The 20430-nt window shown below is 39.4% G+C and overlaps 1 protein-coding gene and 1 long non-coding RNA gene across 3 annotated transcripts in view; one reads left to right on the top strand and one right to left on the bottom strand.

The window, feature by feature from the left end:
- LOC142158418 (uncharacterized) overlaps nt 1–20430 on the bottom strand; it is a 401996-nt gene that overhangs the window by 127315 nt on the left and 254251 nt on the right. The window lies entirely within an intron of this gene.
- UBE2E1 (ubiquitin conjugating enzyme E2 E1) overlaps nt 2603–20430 on the top strand; it is a 29397-nt gene continuing 11569 nt past the window's right edge. Inside the window, exons 1-2 of the mRNA XM_075212335.1 lie at nt 2603–2987; nt 6577–6627. Of these exons, the coding sequence (XP_075068436.1) occupies nt 2809–2987; nt 6577–6627 (230 nt within the window). The 5' untranslated portion in view covers nt 2603–2808. The remainder of the gene's footprint in view (nt 2988–6576; nt 6628–20430) is intronic.

Consider the following 20430-nt stretch of genomic DNA (forward strand, 5'->3'; position numbering starts at 1 on the left):
GTTGACGATTTCCGGCGGCTTGCGGAAACCGATGGTTCATACATTTACCCCTAAGGCTGGGTACACACTACAAAAAAAAATTCCCGATGCGGTACCTTTAATGATTTTACCAACAACTAAAAGTCTCGATCAGCATGTCGATTCATGTCCACACACTTACACAATTTACCTTCAGATCTGTGGTAATCATCGGCTGAAAAAATTGTGAATCTGCACACTCCATAGAGATCTATGTACATTGCTGGTCTTGAGTGCATACACACTGTAGAATTTGAATTATATCATTCCATTATTAAATGAGATTTTTAGTCTGGTTTAAAAAGAAATCAAACAATACGATGTACTCGTACACACTAATGTGATACTGGGCCGAACGGTCGTTTATTGTGTAACTGGCACGATAATCGGCTGAAAACCCTGTGTGTACCCAGTCTAAGCTGTATTCTCTGCATGATAAATGCACCATTACAGCAATTGGAATATAAAATTGGCCCAAAGCACTGAGAGATGTATGAACCCGGATAAGGTATACACCTTTCTTTTTAGTAGTGTGGTCAGTGAATGCTATGACCACCTGTCTACTATGGATCAATACTCCCAAAAAATCAGCAGACATCACAAAAACTAATGAAATTGCTGATTTCTCAGGGTTCCAGAACAGGGGTGATTTTTGAATTTAGTAATTAGCTTTGGAAATAACCAGAAATGTTTTCACTGATTTCTAAAACTTGAGAATGGTTGAAAACCAGTGAGATGACTGACAAAAATGTATGCATGTGCAAGTATTGAAATCATTGTATAAACTCCAGTAATAATTACATTTTTAAAAAGCCAAAAAGACAGTGTACCCTCCCAAATTTTGAACCAGCACTGGACAACCATGGCTTATTTCAACGATAACATAGAGATCACAAGTGTGGGTCGTCATGGCATAGAAAAATCCAGCTAGATAGTGCAGGGCCAGTGTCTCAATAAAACAGCATGTTCCCCCTTCCCAGAGACCCTGGGGGGTCTGAGGGAGTGAATAGGTGTGCAACCCTTGGAGTGGCAACTTTGCCACCCAGTGGTCCCAGTATAATGGACACTGGTCCCCAAGATCCCTGCCTATTATACCAAAAGAGTAAAAATAAAGTTTTAAAAACAGACAATTTTAATAGAAACTTTAAGTTAATAAAATACTCTGCAAACACCACTTTCTAAATATAAAATAAAATCTTTGTTCTTTTTCCATTGTAATCCTCATGGGAAATAAAATGTTTCTTCCACCTCTTCTGGCTGTCAGGCCTGGCTGTGTGTTGGTGTAATCCAGTAACTATGAGGGTCCCACTATAATGTACTATCAAATATGATATATTAGGGCATAATAGGTAAGAGAGCTGTATAGAATTGCCGATCTACATAGAAGTCAAGTCTGTTACCATGCGAGCTGGGAGCAGAGATATCAGTGTTGGGTTGCCCACAAGATAAGTATAAATAAGAAAGATAGAAGAATGATATAGTCATAATAGAGGGTTTCATAAATAGATAAGTATAGATAATATGTAAATATAATGTATTTTATTTATTTAAACTGGAGAACCCATATTAAGGTTTGAGGGGGCAATCTATTAGAAGTAACAATTTACACTCCCAAAATAGGTTTATTGGCATATCTTCCAAAGTCATATATTTATATTCATTTACACTATATACTTGTGTATTCATTCTAATGCAAATCCTACAAAACTAATTAAAGGATAACACACTGGGGTAGGGACTGATACGAATGACAAATTTTATCTGTACAGTACTGTGGAATCTGCAGCACTATATAAATAAATGGTGATAACACCTCATAAAAATGGATAAGTATATTGTTTTAATATACAATTGCTCTGTCTTTGAATGTGTAGGCAGCCATTTTATGGAATGACCATCCTTTGCTTATGTAAACTGGTATTGTCAGTTACAGATATTTATTCATGCCTTAGTTTAATTATCTACTTTAGATGTTATCAGTTTTGTTTGTTTTTTCCTAGGATGCAATTTTTTTAACTTGCAGAATAGAAACAAGTATTCATACAGGTTTTCCTATACCAGACATGCCAAGTATTGAATTATTCGACATACCATGTGTCATTTTACACATGGAGCACTAAATATATCCCTTTTACCATGTCATCGACCTATGCATACTATGCTAATTTTACAGTTTTATGCCACACTGCTTTAAGTAAGGTGAAAGGACCACACTGAAAAAAAACGAATTCAAGCTGGCATATCTGCAAATGGCATTACCAATATGGTCTCACTAGTAGCACTATAGATATAACTCTGACACTGATGATGTGAGGTGATTTTTTCTTTTGCTAGTACAGACACTGAGAGACAATTAACATATTTATTTGTATACTGTAAAATTCTTGCTTTAGCTTACAGACCTAGACTAAATACTTTTAAGCCACTTTGATTCCAGTCCAAAACCTTTTTTTCTCTCTCTTTTAACCTTTTGGATCCTGCATTACATTTAAATCCCACATCCCCCTCCCCCTCCAGGTTTATAGGAAGAGACTGTTGGGGTGTGTGAGTGACTGGCTGACTCTGCATTGTTTGTATGTAACTGGGTGCTCACAAGACATGCATATCTGCACTGGTGCCAGGAAATAGCCACACTGGACTTTAATTGTGGGGAGGCACATTGGGCTTGCAGTCATTCCTTGTTGTGTTTGGGGTGGGGGAAGGCTATTGCATCTGGTCACCCATCTCCTCCTCCTCCTCCCTCCTCTCTCTGGCTTGGTGCAGGCTTGTGTGTGTGTGTGTGATCTCGCTATGTCGGATGACGATTCCAGGGCCAGCACCAGTTCCTCTTCATCAACCTCCTCCAGCCAGCAGATAGACAGGGAACCGGTCAACCACCACAGCAACAACAACTCCAACAGCAGCAAGAAGAAGGAGAGCAAAGTCAGCATGAGCAAGAACTCCAAACTCCTGTCCACCAGCGCGAAGAGGTAATGCAGGGCTGAGCATGCTTTGTGTGCTGCTAGCTAGGAAGTGCTCATCAGCTGGTAGGATCATCCTCCATGATTACATACCCTTCTACCAGGATGGTATGAGGGGGAGCTGCAATCATTAACTCCTGTGTGGTGCCAGGCCGCACTGGCCCCCACCCCTGTCCTTGGCAGGCAGCTCCCAGGCCCGCCCAGCAACGCAGAGGTTAACCTGATTGTGTGTGGCCTCTTGCAAACAAAGGCTCTGCTTTACCTCTGCGTAAATCGCTTATTATTCTGGTGTTGGCTGTGGTTCCACAGTAAGGTGACTCCTGATCAAGGGTCTTATTGGGACAATAGGGGCTGGTCTTGGATCGAGTTACTATGGGGGTGAACAACAAAAGACAAAAGTCTGCTTCCCCTTTAAGTATCGCCTGGCATTGGTGCGCACCCCCCATAGCCCCATTTCGTGTTAACCCTTTCTCCCCCCCTCCGCCACACGGCAAGGAAAGGGTGGCTGCCTCCCGCCTCATTTGCATTCCAGGCCACCACCCACGACGCCACATTTGCATATTAGCTTTTTGGGGTCCCCGTGAAGCGTCGGATCGTCACCCACAGAGGATTCCCCCCTGGGTAACCCCAGCAGCTCTGCCGCTAAGGGGTGGCGGGGGCAGGAGGCGCTGTGGTTACGGGGAAGGTGTATATTAATGTCTACGGCGGCCATGTTGTGCCCCCCCGGTGTATCTGTACGGCAGACTTTACTCCTGAGGGAAGGGAGCCCATGTATGAGGGAGCTTGTGTGTGATAAGGATGGCTACAAATCCCTTAACCAAATATTCTGCAAAGCATAAGCTGGCCAAAACATTTCTTTTAACTTCACACCTCTAATGCACTGTATGCTACATGTATTGTCTATAAAGCCAATGCTTCTTCATGGTTATTTACAGTTTAGACTTTTTCAATCAATATCCTATTCAGCTAAAGGTCAATGTGTGACAATCTGCTTATCAGCAATAATGGTCTTTATTTGTTGTTAGTTTGTATCTTAATAGAAAATGTAATGACTGGATCATCCAAATGTGTTTAATGAATCCTTATGTATAGTATCAGTCTGAATGTAGTGCTCTTATAATCTTATAACTACTGCTTGTATATGCATAGTAACAAAAAACAATCTATTAACTGATGCTGCTTGTGTGTATGATGGAGATGCATCTGCACACTTGTAGTCAAGAATATATTTTGCACCAATGTGCAAACCCTGCACATTGTGGGGCACTCCTTGCTTAGGTTAAAGCTAACATAGGATAGGCATTATATTTAAAATGTCCTTTAAATCTGGTTTAAGGTTTTTGACTGTAACCTTTTTCTTTCCTTCATTCTCTGATCCAAATAGACATCTACATGTCTCAGCCATAAAGCTATCGCAGACCTTTTTAAATGATTTCTTGTTATCTATTTGTCGAATAACAAGTAAATATGGCACATTGTCATACAGCAATATCTCTAAGCAGATAGCTAGATTGATTACAAGACATTGAGGAGAGGTATATTATTTGATAAAATAGTTTGCACTACTAAGCTGTATGAGAAGACCATTATCAGCTGCTGCTTCTGATTTGAGTTCTAAGCCAAAGAAAACAATAATATTTTAGTGGAAAAAGAGTGACTTTCAAGTTTGCCTGGCTGGTATTTGCATGAAAATGGCAAGTCTTTAAGCAGATGAACTTCTGTGTGCACTTGAATGGCTAAAGCCCTTGATAAGTTTTGGGTCTGTGAGAATTACAAGGGTTGTTTGGATGAACTTGACAGGCTTGAGTATTAATAACAATGAAATTGGAGATCCACCAGTTGCATAGCGGAGAGTAAATCTGTGCAGTGGATGTCTAAAAATGTACGATTTAGAGGGTTACAATTACCTGGACTTTGCATTTGCGTTCAGGCACTCAGAATGCAGCGCAAGGAACAGAGTGATGCTAACTTCATCTATAGCGGTTCACACACAAGTCAGTGTTTTAATAAAATATCAAAATAGTTTTTTTTACAGGTTACATATCAGTGCAGTAACCTGTCTAACACTGTTATCCGTGGCCTCTGATTTCTGTGGTATTTTGAAGCTTATTTTAATGTTGCTGAACATTTATATAAAATTAAAAAAAAAGTCTCTTAGAGCAAATAATTGTATTATGATTGTTCTATGTGAGTATTCTTAAATGAGATGAATAAAACGTCTTGTGTGTGTGTGTGTGTGTGTGTGTGTGTGTGTGTGTGTGTGTATATATTTATAATAAAAGATAGAAGCACTCAAACTTGAAGATGAAGTTAGAATATATATATATATATATATATATATATATATATATATATATATATATATATATATATATATATATATATATTAGGACCAAAGTTTTAGTGGGGTGCAGCACATGACTGATATCACCATGACAACAGTGTGTATATAACACTACAGTGATGCACTAGTGTTGAGCATATGTGGCTGAGGAAATGTGACCACAACATGGATACATCTACACAATGTATGTGGTGGAATGTGATTGGCTGGCTATAGCCAAGTGCATGCAAATAAATGACAAATAGGAGCAACTACACACATTCTAGCATCCAGTAATGCAAGTATCATCATTTATTTATATAGTGCCACTAACTCCGCAGCGTAGCATAGCACTAAATAAAAGGTTGTCTTGCAACAAAACAAACTTCTTAAAAGGGCTTCCTTCTAAAATAGTAAATGCAGGCATAGGTGTATAACTGTCATGATACACAACAAAATCTCAAAATAAATTGGCATGTAGCAAGCAGTATGAACAAATGGTATCGCAAAATGAAGGGGAAGAAAGTGGATGAAGAGGTACCGTGCGGCAGTGGGGCCATAAAAGGAACATTATATGCTGCAAGGATATGCAAGGCATGGAGAGCCAAGTTAAAGGGTTGTAAGAACCCAGCATGGTCCCCATAAGTTCTGCGGAAGTCTTAGGCACAAAGGAGGAATTCTAGAAATAGCCATTGGTAGGAAATGGGAGTTTGTTCAAAGCACTATTGCAGGGGAATGGGCAGACAGAGGTAGGTCAGGCTCGGTCCAAACCAATGTGACCATTATCGGAATTTGCCAAGCTCCAGCCAGAACCCATGATTATGGAGGCGAAGGACAGGAAGAAACTGCCCATGTCATTTACCAAGTAATGTGACCAGAGTGTGCAATGGGCACATTAACCGACCCAAATTGCAAATAATGCAGGGTTCTGAAAGTGTAAGCCCAACTAGGCAAATGTGAGACACTCCAGAACCAGAGGCCCTCCTACTCATTGATTCCCTTCACAGAAGGCAAGAAAGGGAAATTGAGCCCCAGAGTGGCCAGTTTGCAATTTCTGTATCCAATGAGCCTCTTTCTGTAATGAGATCATCCTCTTCTTCTTTTTTTTTTTTTTTTTTATTTTTTTTTTATTCTACAAAGTGTTTTGGGGAATGGGGGACTGGACAATTGCTAGCTGGCTGTTTGGTGAATATGTTCTCTGCTTATTCACCTCTGTCAGTTCAGCATGTGGAGTTAAGTGCTTACACTCTAATCTGTTGCTTTTATTTTATGCAGGATTCAGAAGGAACTGGCAGATATTACTCTGGATCCTCCCCCAAACTGCAGGTTAGTCACTCTGAACCATTATTCTTTCTACTGAAATAACATTGTCCTCTGTGACATTACTGACTTGCATTGTTGCTTGTGGTAAAATAGGAGAGTGTTGCTGCTTTTGAAATTGATGAATGGTTTAATTCCTTTCTACTTTCTTACACAAGGATGAAGTAATAATTTAGAAGTGCAGCAGTGGTGTTGGCTAATATTAATCTGACATAATAATATATATATTTCACTCCTTAAGAATCCTTTGTTTCCTAAAGCCTTTATATTGGATTAAGTTATTTGCTTAAATGTGCATAGAATTTAACTTGTAATAAAAATGTGATACCCAGATCAGTGGTGGTTAACTTTTCATAATTTGGGCCCCAAATTTAAAGGGAACTCTAGTGTTAATATTTTATTGTTCTGGGATCACAAATGAGGAGATTGTTAGATATAAAATACATATTACTGGTAATTGGGATTCCAAAAGCATATTTTGGGACCAATCAAATTTATATTTTGCCTGTTGTCCTACATACATCCCTCCTGCATAATGCATCCAAATAACTTCATCAGTTCCTCTCTTGCTGTCTAAGTACCTACATATGGGCAGTTCAGCTTGCTTCAGAGGTATTGTTGATAGAACTCATCACAGAACTTAGACTGATCTTTGTCTATGTTTCAACATGTGTTTTATCTACAGAACTTCATTCAGCATTAAACATCCATAATCCCTATTTCAAGGTGTTTGTAGTTAATTCAGTGCACAGTAAAAAGAACAAGGCTATTATTATGCGGCTAGATTAGCTCAATGTGTGCAATGACACTCTCCGCCCGGAACTAGGGTCTGGGTTGATATAGAATCGGATCTCCTAGGAGGCTCACCGATTTGCTTTGCACTTTGGCTTCCAACTGCTCAGCGTCCAGCCCCCGCCCGAACTCACCCAGTAATAGCCCTCTCCCTCTAAATCTAGACCCGATGTAATAGAATGGCAACTCTGTCTCCCACACCTTCGATAATGATACCCCTCTGGACAAATCCAGCCTTTACGCTGGGTCTTGCACGCCCTGTGCACACAAAATGGGCAGCGGAGGGTGGAATACTGCTACTAAACCATATCACTAGGACACAAACATTTCCTCAGTTCTCAGACTTAGCGGGCCGGTGCGGGCTTGTGATGGGACAGTTCCACCACTACTTACAGATTAGACACTATCACCAAAAGGTCTGGGCTCAGTTATCATCTAGGCCTCCCACTGGGTTTGAGAATCTATGCCTTTCTGGAGCATCCTCAAAAGGTCTCATTTCCACGCTATACAATGCATTACTCCCCACCTCCACAGAGGTCAGGGACCGATTCCAGGCGCAGTGGGAAACGGACCTGGGAACGTCCCTAGATCCAGAAGAATGGTCAGACATTTATGAGTGGACAGCACGTTGTTCCATAAATGTCCGTATCAAAGAAAACGCCCATAAATTGCTCCATAGATGGTACTATGTACCTGCTAGGCTTCATGTTATATACCCACAAACAAGTCCCGCATGTTGGAGAAATTGTGGCCAAGTTGGCACTTTTATGCATATCTGGTGGGACTGTCCCAGAATACGCTCATACTGGACAGCGGTTCTCGCACTAGCTACAGCGGTCCTTGACACCCCCATACCCTCCGACCCTAAGCATGTATTGTTACCCTCTGCCTCTCCCAGACCTCCCCACACACATGCATAAGCTCCTCCGGCACATAATTAGCGCGGCCACTTGTCAGATAGCTGCTTCCTGGAAAAATCCCACACCCCCTACTGTCCAAATGGTCTGTGCTCGGGTTTGACATACTTACCAAATGGAGCACATCACTAGTGTGCTGAGGGGCTCCTCCGTGTCTTTCCATAAAGTCTGGTCTCCATGGGCCTCATACTATAATCAACCTCTGCTTCAATTCTAGTAGAGGCCAGTCCTCTGTTGAAATTATCGGATTTGACTTCTCCTTCTTGTTAAAGGCGTGAATTCCTTCCCCCCTATCCCTCCAATTCTCTTTCCCCCTTTTTTGCCCACCATCCATACTTATTCCCCCCCCCCCTTCTCTTCTTTTCCTTTTATTATTCTTCTCTGCTTTGTTCAAAATAAAAAACAGCATCTACATGGTACAAGATTAACACACAATCAAATTTGCTCTGTAAAAGCATTGTGAGAAAGTTTTACATTGTGTCTATCTTAATACGTACAAGTTTTTGTCAATGTACCTTTTTGGAAAATTTGGTAACTTTGTTAAAGATAAGATGTTAATATTAATAAAACGTACTTTTTAAAAAAAAAAAAAAAGAACAAGGCTGAGATTTGCGATGAATATCCATATATAAAGAGCCTGGTTCTTGCTGATTTTTTCAGACTACAACACAGAAAACTTAAACCTGGTATATTTATATTTACAGTATTAAACTAAAATAACCCATGTATAGTTATTGTGTGTCTATATTACAGTAGACCATTTGTATGGTAACTTGAACATTGTATTATTTCTTACTCTTTTCACCTTTTGTATGATCTTGTCACAATTTATTGGGTAATTTAATTGACCAATTGCCCACAGAATCATGCATATATGCATTTCAGTATGTTCAAATGACTTGGCTATAGGACCTATTTAATAATAGTGTTGCAGGACTGTGCCTAAATTTTAAGTCTTCATGTGCCCTTAGCTGTCAGTAATATGTAGCATAAAAAGATGATACTGATTTAATTGAATGAGTGAGGCTGTAACTTTTCTATCATTGCTCTCTGTTGGGCTGGACAAAAAAAAAATGTGATCAGAAGTTAACTGGTTTTTAACTATCTATACGGTCCTTTTCTGACACAAATACCAGGCCCCAATGTAGCGGCAAGTAATTCCACTGCTTGGTGCCAGTGCTGATTTGTTAGATCTCATCCAGTATGGCCATCCATGTGTGTAGTTAAAGGGAGATGGTGATCCTGGGACAGAGGTGGCCAGATCGACTCGTGCGTGGCCATTATAACTTAATTTAGGATTGTCCACTTAAGTTCGCCACATAGATTAACCAATTGGAAAGTGATTTAAAAAACAAACAAACTAGTGTTTTTAGCATTTTCCAGATAACTACTGCAGAGTCTATAATTTTCCAAAGCTCTTCTGTGGCACCTGCCCTCTTTTGGAATCTTCGTTGTATGGTGCTATACTTTGTTGCGCTATAACTATGTATGTTTGTTTTTTTTTAAAAAAAAAAAAAAAAAAGCTAATTTACTAGAAGTCTATGTTCAAAGGATATTATACAAATGTGTCTTGGATTTTTTTAGTTGGTAATTGCTGTAGGTTTTTTTTGGGTTTTTTTTTCTTGGATTTTTTTTCCCACCAAAAATAGGCTAATAGGTGAAAATTATATTAATGTAATATTGTAGAAAAATAAACTGTCGGCTTCCACTTCTTACAACGAGTTATCTTTCCTGTTTATGAGCAGAATAATCAGTAGTCATATTGGCTGATAACTAGATCATAGTACAGTGTTGGCTAACCTGTGACACTCCAGGAGGTAAATATATTAACCTCCGGTTTCTTCTACTCCCGCGAGTTCGGTGTCTTCGGTGCTTAAATTTAAAGCGACGCTGCCTTGTAAAGGGAAGTTTCCCTTTACAAGGCAGCGCCGAAAAACGCTGAACTCGCGGGAGTTGAAGAAACCGGAGGTTGATACATTTACCCCCAGGTGTTGTGAAACTACAAGTCCCAGCATGCTTTGCCAATATATAGCAGCTTATTGCTGGAAGGGTATGCTGGGACTTGTAGTTTCACAACACCTGGAGTGTCGCAGGTTAGCCAACACTGTCATAGTAACATAGTTAGAATGCATAATGCCACCCAACATTATGTCCCTGCCGCAATATTTTTTTAGGTAACGTTCTGCCAGTCCGTAACATCTGATTAGGATAGCCAGGTATTATGGGCTGAAGTGCAGCAATTTCAGGCCTGTTTGGTATAAAACAGCCAGTTTGTTGTATGAATTGGTGCATGTGTGTAAGGCTAGGTGCACACTGAAGAATTTTCCGACCGACCTGATATCTCAAACGATTGTACCTATGACTGAAGGTCTGATTAGTCTGGTGATTCATGCATACACACTGACACAATTTACCTTCAGATCTGTGCTCCTCATCTGGTCCTCTAGTCTTCAGAGAATTACAGCACAATATTTATTCATTCTTGTCACACTGATTAAAACGCCTTGTTATTGGTATCCACATGTCCTAACGAATTTCGTTAGCTTCTGTGATTCTGAAATGAAACATAAAACATTCTGTCTCAGAACGAACAAATTAATTATTCCTTCTACAGAACACTCTACATTTATTCACCGGGACATTCATTGCTAGCATCGGCTGAAAAGAGCCCGACTCTGTAAACTCTATGGGGATCGTGAGCATGAGTGCATATATACTACATGATCGTTAGGTGATTGGTTGAAAAATATTAAACCGTACGACCAACCACATGAGCCGACAATCGACACTTTGGAATGACTTACGACCATCGTGTCTCTATATACACTAACCCAACTTCCGACTGAGCGGTTGTATGTCGGCTGATTTGCCTGATTATTGGATGAAAATGCTCCAGTGTGTACCCAGCCTAGGTCACACATATCATTAAAAATCCTTAAAAAGGACTGCTTACTTTGAAGAACCCACCAAGTGGGGGGGTCGAATTGTGTGAGTTCATCAACATTTATTTATATAGCGTCAGCAAATTCCGTAGCGCTTTACAATTTGGAACAAACATTAATAAGACAAAACTGGGTAATACATAGAGAGGTAAGAGAACCCTGCTCGCAAGCTTACAATTTACAGGAGTTGAGTAATATGTCTAAATTCGCAGAATGTATGAAGAAAATCAGTGTGTGTTAGAACTAGTCACAATATTGGTCTCCCAGTTAGCAGATTGCCTGCATTAAAAAAAAAAATCTAAAATGAATGCTGTTCTGATCTCTGATGACCTAATTGCCAGTGATGTTCTTCTGACAATATGGTCAGGTTGTTTCTAAATTTGTGTCTTTTATGCTTCCTGGACTCTTTACAATGATGGCTAAAAAGCTGCATGTTGGGTTTGTGTTTCCTTAGCATATTAATATGCCAGGTTTATTTCTTAATGATTCTAAGAATACATGCCAAGTGTACTCTGTGTGTCGGTTTGGCAATGTAATGTGGAGTGTTTTTAAGTAAGAATTTAACTGGGAAAGCAAATGTTAATATTTATTTTTTTGTGTGTTAGTTATAAAGTAAGGTTAGCATTTGTAAGTTCAATGTGGAATGCTGATAACTGTCTGCAAACCATGAGGAGGACCAGTAAAACCCCAATGGCTATTGTCCCCCCTCCCCTATTTTTCTGGGATTGATAGAACTACACTCTATGGATAAATGTTACCTCCAACTTCTGGATGCATGCCGCTTTCACTTCATGTTGTTATACCAGAGGGGAGGTGGTGTGGGGTGTGACCAAGATGCTGCAGGACAGTGCATAATGACATCCACACACTCTGTATTTTCAGCTTGTGGTACCCTGGCTGCACTTTGTACCCCAGCTCTGCACAAAGGCACCCAAAGGGGTAGATATGTTTTGACAGGGAAAGTGAGGATGGGGGACAGGAGGTGAAGCCAGCGATGTGTCATGTGTCCCTCTTCTCGGTTCACTGTGTAATAGTAAAGTCAAATGCCACTGCTGAAGGATCTTTGTAGACAAATGCACACTGTGTTAAGTACCTGTCCTTGGTTCCTAACTTGTAATAGCTTTAAAATAGAAGCACTTGGCGGTAAACACTCCTTTTTATAAAGCCATATGTATTTGGTGACCTAACTGCACACAAATCTCCATGATAATTCATATTTGTGAAAATTTGGTAGGATTTAGAACCACCATTTACACGGTAGTAAATACCGGTATATGCATCGTAGACTGCATTCGTCACTTTAAATCTATAAATGTGAAGTCATACCTTAGAAATTGTAACAAACGAGTACTAAAGTCATAAATCAGACTATAGATTTAAGTATTGGGCTTAGAAATATTTTCCATCTTCTTCCAAGGAACATGTAACTGATGTTTGGAATTACTGTATTTACAGAAAAAAATGGCACTTCATTTAAAGGTTAAACATTATGACCAATTTAAGTAAAGCTTATTTTGGTATCACTGTGCTGTTATAAAGGTAGTTTCATTTGAATAGGTTTCTGGGTCACTGTAATATATTGATTATGTTTGGTGCTGTTGAGATATAATGCAACGCCAAGTTCAGTTCATCCTTTGGTAAATATCTGTGTTTATTCAGGTGATTGGTTTGGGCCTCTCCGCCTCTTCTTTGATTAACCAGGTTTATTACAGAAATTCCTATAATTCTGCATAGAACTACTTACTACTTGGAGCTATTTGTATATAATTCATCACAGCAGTTTAATAATCATCATCATTTATTTATATAGCGCCACTAATTCCGCAGCTCTGTACAGAGAACTCATTCACATCTGTCCCTGCACCATTGGAGCTTACAGTCTAAATTCCCTACTATAGACACACACTTACACACAGACAGAGAGAGAGAGACTAGGGTCAATTTTGATTGCAGCCAATTAACCTACCAGTATGTTTTTGGAGTGTGGGAGGAAACCGGAGCACCCGGAGGAAACCCACGCAAACACTTGTCGAACATACAAACTCCACACATGTGGTTGCTCTTATTGTAAAGCATTCCATATTTTTATATTGGATGCACTTCTCCACTCTGAATGACTTCCTGCAATTTGTTTAATACATGGAGTGAATATTCCTGTTTGTTTCATTGATTGTGTGTTTGATCATTTTAAGAAACTTATGGAAATAGGTCCTGCTGGTGCAAACCACCTGGAAAATGGCAGTTTAAATTATTATGATGATACTACATCTTCTAAAAATACATTTGTTGAGTTACAGTAAATGGCTAAAAGTATGTGGAAGCCTGAACATTGAATGCATATCTGCTTGTTGAACATCCCCCTTCTAAAATCATGGGCATTAATAGGAAGTTGATCCACTCTTTGCTCTAACAGCCTCCACTCATCTGGGAAGGCTTTCCACATTTGGAGCATAGCAGTGGGGATTCACATCCATTCAGACATAAGACCATTACTGAAATCGGGCACTGATGTTGGGCCAGGCCTGGCTCTCAGTTGGTGTTCCCATTCATCCCAAAGGTTTTTGATGGGATTGAGGTCAGGGCTCTGTGCAGGCCAGTCAAATTTGCTGAAACAGGAAAGGGCCCTCCCCAAACTGTCACAAATTTGGAAGAACACAATTTTCTAGAATGTGACTATGTAGTAGTATTAAGATTTCCCTTTACTGGAATGAATGATCCCCGGTCAAACCATTAAAAACAGCCCCAGACCATTATTCCTTCTCCACCAAACTTTACAGATGGCAGTACCCATTCTAGTAGAAATCATCCGCTAAACCCAGATTCATTCCCCACCTTGTATGATGACGGAACTGAATTGTGTGATTGGACCATCTTATATCAGATAAGGAGATTGTTCTTGTATCCTATATGTGAATTACCTGTTTTAATGATTAAAATCTATTGACTGTATTGCACTGTGTATATTCTCTTTCCACCGTTTTGAAATTTAATTTCTCATCAGGAAGAAAGTTAGACTATTCTCCAGAATTGAGCAGAGCAGACTGATTTATTGTGTATACTTTGTGTGGCTAATTCACATTTGAGCACTAGTTTTGCAAGATATTGCACGGTTTGGCACCTTCTGTCTTCATTTTTTTTACCTTTATAAATGTTGCCCTGATTCACAGCAGGGCTCATGGAAGTTTGACTGCTACCTTGTTATTGAAACATGTACTTAGAAGAATTCTGCATACAGCACCACTGTTTTTGTTTAAATGGACATTTAGTGGGAAAAAAAAATACCCTCACAATGGCCCATTCCAAATTTGAAAGTGTGCACACCACCAAGAATTGCGGAAAATGGACATGGTCAGTCCACACTGAAGTCTGCCGGTTTCCTCTGGAGCATTTCTAACACTTCTGATGCGCTAGGCCATACATATTCCACCATTCCCCCTCTCCCCTCCACTAAAAAGATTTTTTAATGACTGTGCATGCGGCAGCTGCTTACCATGGTCTGTAGGGACATGCCTCCCAACTTCCCTTCCTCTATGGAATGCACAAAGTGGGCAAAGACTTCCTGTCTACAAACCATATTTAGTCTGTCAATAAACTACTTTTAGTTGATGATGATAATAGTCAATTTTTCCTTTTTAATGTAAACATGGCAAGGTTTGTTCTATACAGATTTGTAGTGTATACATTCTCTGCTTTCCATGTGTTCTGTGCAAAATAAAAACTTTTCACTCATAAAATGAATATTCATAAAGCCCCTTATAAGAGATCCTAAACAAAATCTTAAAACAGAATTAAATATTAATATATTTGGATCAAATCTATTGTCTTGTGACTACATAAAAATGTATAAGAAATATCATATAATACCGCTAGTGTTTTTTGATTGGTTGGAGAAAGGGAGGGGGGGGGGGGGGAGTGGGAATATTACTTTTACCCTTTTGTTTATTTCTGCTTCACTATATATTGAACACCAGATCAGCCGGACTATATTGTATTTACCGATTTGTGCCGGAATGCATAATTTACATGCTGTCCCTGTTTGTGCCTGCTGCAATCTTGGCCAGTATGAGGCAAAGGAAAACCAACATACCAATTAGTAGATTGTATTTATACTTTCCCCTGCTGATTCTTGTACTTTCATATATGGCACCTCTTGCACCCTTTTATATTTGCTGAATTCCTATGGTATTTGAACACATCAGCCAGCAGTGTTTTAATGCCTTGTGCTAGTGACCTTTGCTCCATGGACTCCTGCTGTAGTGTTATTACTGGATTTGCTATCATTGTTGCCACACTGAGTGCCAGGGTGAAGACACAAAAGGCAATTGTGTGAAGATCAACAGCAAATTAACAGCCATGTATATCTTTGAAATGTGATTTCTAATGAAATCTAAAAGGCCACTAGAAAGAGCAGTCACCATGTAGTCTCACTTCAAGAATGATCTAAATATACTTATAAAACCATCTCCTTTATTTGGGGAGGAGGTCATTTAACAACTCTTAATCAAGCATGCATAGCTAATGTTATTACATTTAGATTTGACTATGGTATTCCAGGGTTTATATGCTGAACAGTTTTACTTCTAGGTAATAATCTTACTCTTCAGTCCTCAGTATTTGGTACATTTTGTACAAAAAAATTCGTGTTCTTTCTTTGTATTGAAATAAATTGAGATTTCCAGAAAGTGGAGGACCTCTATGTCTTGGTCAATTGAGTGAAAGCTTGACATAGATTTTAACAATGAAGGTTAAAACCAGAAGTGGTACTTTAAACTTGTGAAGTACAGTACATGAGCTTGCAAACTAGATGACTTTACTTCACCAATTATTACTATATTTTATCAAGATATTTCATTTCTGGCCTCATCTTGTCCATGCAGTATTCAGATTGCAGACTATTTCCATATCAAGTTCAATGCCCTGACTATGTACAACAGATATGGTTCCACAGCACTAGACATCATGATTCTCGAAGTCCAACATGTCTTCTCTATCAACTTAAGTGTTGCACATGTTTACATGTCAACCACTGAATAACTTCCATACTAAAACAAATATATATAGTTGGGATAGAGATATATATATATATATATATATATATATATATATATATATATATATATATATATATATATATATATATATATATATATATATGTATATATGTATATATATATATGTATATATATATGTATGTATATATATATATATATATATATATATATATATATATATATATATATATATATATATATATATATATATATGTATGTGTGTATATATATATATATTGTCTTTCCCCCACCCAGGCTCCCTTCTCACCATGACCTCTCTATCGTTGTTAACAACTCCACTATCTCCTCTGTCACCCAACTCCGCTGCCTAGGTGTCACTCTCGACTCCTCTCTCTCTTTTGCCCCCCACATTCAATCCCTTGCCCAAGCCTGTCGCTTCCAACTCCGTAACATTGCCCGCATCCGTCCCTTCCTCTCTCAAGATGCCACCAAAACTATCATCCATGCCCTCATCATCTCCCGTCTCGACTACTGCAACCTCCTCCTTACTGGCCTCCCCCACTCCCGTCTCTCCCCCCTCCGCTCTATACTCAATGCGGCTGCAAGACTCATCTTCCTCTCACGCCGCTCCTCCTCTGCCTCCCCTCTCTGTCTTTCCTTACACTGGCTCCCCTTCCCCTACAGAATCCTTTTCAAACTCCTCACCACCACTTACAAGGCTCTCTCTCAGTCTACTGCCCCTTACATCTCTAGCCTCCTCTCCATTCACACTCCTGCCCGCTCCCTGCGCTCGGCCAATGATCGCCGCCTCTCCTCCACTCTGATCACCTCTTCCCACTCTAGAATCCAAGACTTCTCCCGTGCTGCACCCCTTCACTGGAACGACCTCCCTCGCTCCATTCGTCTCTCACCCAATCTGTGCTCCTTCAAGCGGGCACTTAAAACTCACCTGTTCCTTAAGGCCTACCAACCATCCACTTAACCACTCACCCTTCTGTTTCTCCCCTGGCTCCTTTCCTCTCTCCCCGTTGCTTCACTGGCTCCCTTTTGTGCCTGACTTTGTTTACCCTCCCTTAGGATGTAAGCTCGAATGAGCAGGGCCCTCTTCCCTCCTGTCTCCATACCTGTTCTTCTGCTCCGTCTCTACTGTATCTGCCTGCTTGGAGTTTCTGAAGTACTGGTACTTTGTGTTTATTGTCCTGTACTGTTTTACCCTGTATAGTCTACTGTTTGTACCATGTTCGGCGCTGCGGAAACCTTGTGGCGCCTAACAAATAAACGATAATAATAATAATAATAATAATCTCCCCCGTGTCTGTCTGTCTACCCCACCCCTTAGATTGTACGCTCCTTTGAGCAGGGTATTCTCTCCTCCTGTCTTCACCACTGTTAATTCTGCTCTCCAGCTACTTAGCCCTCCTCCTTGAGGACCCTCTTTCCCGCCTCCCCTCTCGCTCCCTCCTCTCCCCTTGGGGGTCTCCCTGTCATCCGTGCCTTCCCTCTTGGACTCCGTCGTTGGCGGACCTTCCCCTCTCCCCTCCTCCGCCCCTCTAGCTGTGCTTTGAGCTCACTGAGTTACTGTGATTATTGTTTACTGTACTGTGCTGTCTCACCTTGTATTGTAATTTCGTTTGTCCCTGTATGGCGCTACGGACACCTAGTGGCGCCCTATAAATAAAAATTAATAATAATATAAAGTTAACCTGTGCATGATACTCATTCATTCTAGTCAAATCAAGCTACTTAAGGTGTTAAAAAGGTTCTTGTCATGCATTTGGGGCTAGGCCAGGCCTCCTATGGGGAAGAGCGTTACTTCCCGACGCAAGGGCCCTCTTTTAACGTGGTTTTGTCCACATGTCACCACCTCATCATTTTTCTCCATCACCTCATCCTTCATCTTTATCGCCACATCTATCCAGATGTCTATCCAGACACAGGGATCTCTCTCAGCGGTCCTGAGTATCGCACTCCTCTCGCTCTGTCACCCCCGGCAACCACCAACCACTCCCAACTGTCACTTCTCCTTCAAGAAATATATATATATATATATATATATATATATATATATATATATATATATATATATATATATATATATATATATATATATATATATATATTTTTTTTAAAAATCTTTATAAACACTTTTAACAATTAACAAATTAAATTAACAAATTAAAAACATCTTAGTATACCAAATTTCAGCCCTTTCTGAGTTTGTTTTTTTTTCACACACACACTAAGAAATAGTAGGTCAGTGTATAACTTCACCCAGCAGGAGGCGCTGCAGCTTGTTTTTTTGTTTTTTTCCCACACAGACACACGCCACTAGGCTTTTATATAGTAGATAGATATATATATTTTGTGTGTTTTGTACAATTCTTGTTAATTACGATGTGTACTCTTGTTTAAGAGGCTTTCTGTTCAAAATGTATTTTGAGAAGACTAGTATTCCACAGATTTGTTTTAATCCCATATTTGGCCACTAGGGGCACTGTTCCTCTGAACAGAACCACGATTCCTTTATTGTACTCAACAGAATAGCGCTTTCTTTTTGCACTCCTTGTCTGGGAGTTAAAATATTATTTTAATTTATGGTGTATGTATGTGTTATATAATACACACACACACACACACACACACACACACACACACACACACACTAGATAGAGATATATACACACACACACACAATGGATAGATATATACACACACACACACACACACACACAATGGATAGATATATACACACACACACACACACACAATGGATAGATATATACACACACACACGATGGATAGATAGATATATACACACACACACTAGATATCTCTATCTCACCTCTTGTATTGTAAGTTCATTTGTGCAGGGTCATCTTTACTTTCTATTTCATGTCATTGTAAGCACTTTGTGTTATGAAATGAATCCCCCGCAATGTACAGCACTGCGTAAGATGTTTGCACATTGTGCATTAACATATGGTCCGTTAGGCATACTGTCGATATATATTGATAAAATCCCAACACATGGGAAAATGCTTTCCAAAACTTGTTTTTTTCCCCAGCTCATATGTGTAAAAGAGATGACTAGCGGTGTGTGTTAGCCATAACTGTGTGTTATTGCCTCATATCTACAGATTTTTCATCTTGTGAATATTGGCCATTAACTATTGATTAGAATTGCTAACATGAAATAGACTTTTCAAAGTAAATAGTGGCTTACGTTTAGAAACTGGATGTTCATTTCAATCCATTAGTTACCAGGGGCACATTATATCTGCCTAGTGTACATAGACTCCATTTCACAGTATTGATTAGACCATTTTGTTTTTTGTTATTTTTAGTTACCTATGTGCACTTTTATTTACTGTCTATTAAAAGCATCAGGAGCAAGATACACATTTATGATATAGTTGCATCTCCAGGATCTAACAAGTACATTATTGCTTATGTGGAACAGAGTATAAGATTCAATACAGAGTGTATCTGCCAACAATTGACAATATAATGAGAAATAAATAGATGCCTATAGTTTTTTGAACTTCTAGAAAGGATAATAGACTGCTATAGGGAGGGGAGTTGATTTGAATGAGGGAAGGAGAAGTAATTTACCCAAGTATGTCTTTTTTTATATTTAATGGAACAGTGCTTTCTTTTGGGGATATCTCAAAAGAACTAGCTCTTTGCCTTATCTGGATAATATGGGGGAATGAGCAGGAACCAGGGAAAATGTAAAATTGCTCATAACTGTGAGGTGATAGGATTTCATCATCAGCTATTTCTATAGCACCACTAATTCTGCAGCGTTCTACAGAGAACTCGCTCACATCAGTCCCTTCCCTATTGGAGCTTACAGTCTAAATTCCCTAACGGACAGAGAGAGAGACTAGGGTCAATTTGATAGCAGCTCCAGAAGTATACCCTATATTCATTGCTAAAAAACAATAGTTCCCTTCCGGCGAACAGATAAACAAAGCCTTAAAAGGGCAGCAAATTTGTTTTTGCGTTGACGATTCTGATGGTGGTCATGTAGATTTCTGGATGCCCTTAGTGGTCATGTAGATTTCTTTAAAAGAAAAAAAAACATTTCAAGAAAATGTTTTATAAGAGCTCAGTTATTTAATATTGGTATGCTTTCACTGTGAG

This window comes from Mixophyes fleayi, chromosome 5, assembly GCF_038048845.1.
Source record: "Mixophyes fleayi isolate aMixFle1 chromosome 5, aMixFle1.hap1, whole genome shotgun sequence".
Taxonomy (NCBI): domain Eukaryota; kingdom Metazoa; phylum Chordata; class Amphibia; order Anura; family Limnodynastidae; genus Mixophyes; species Mixophyes fleayi.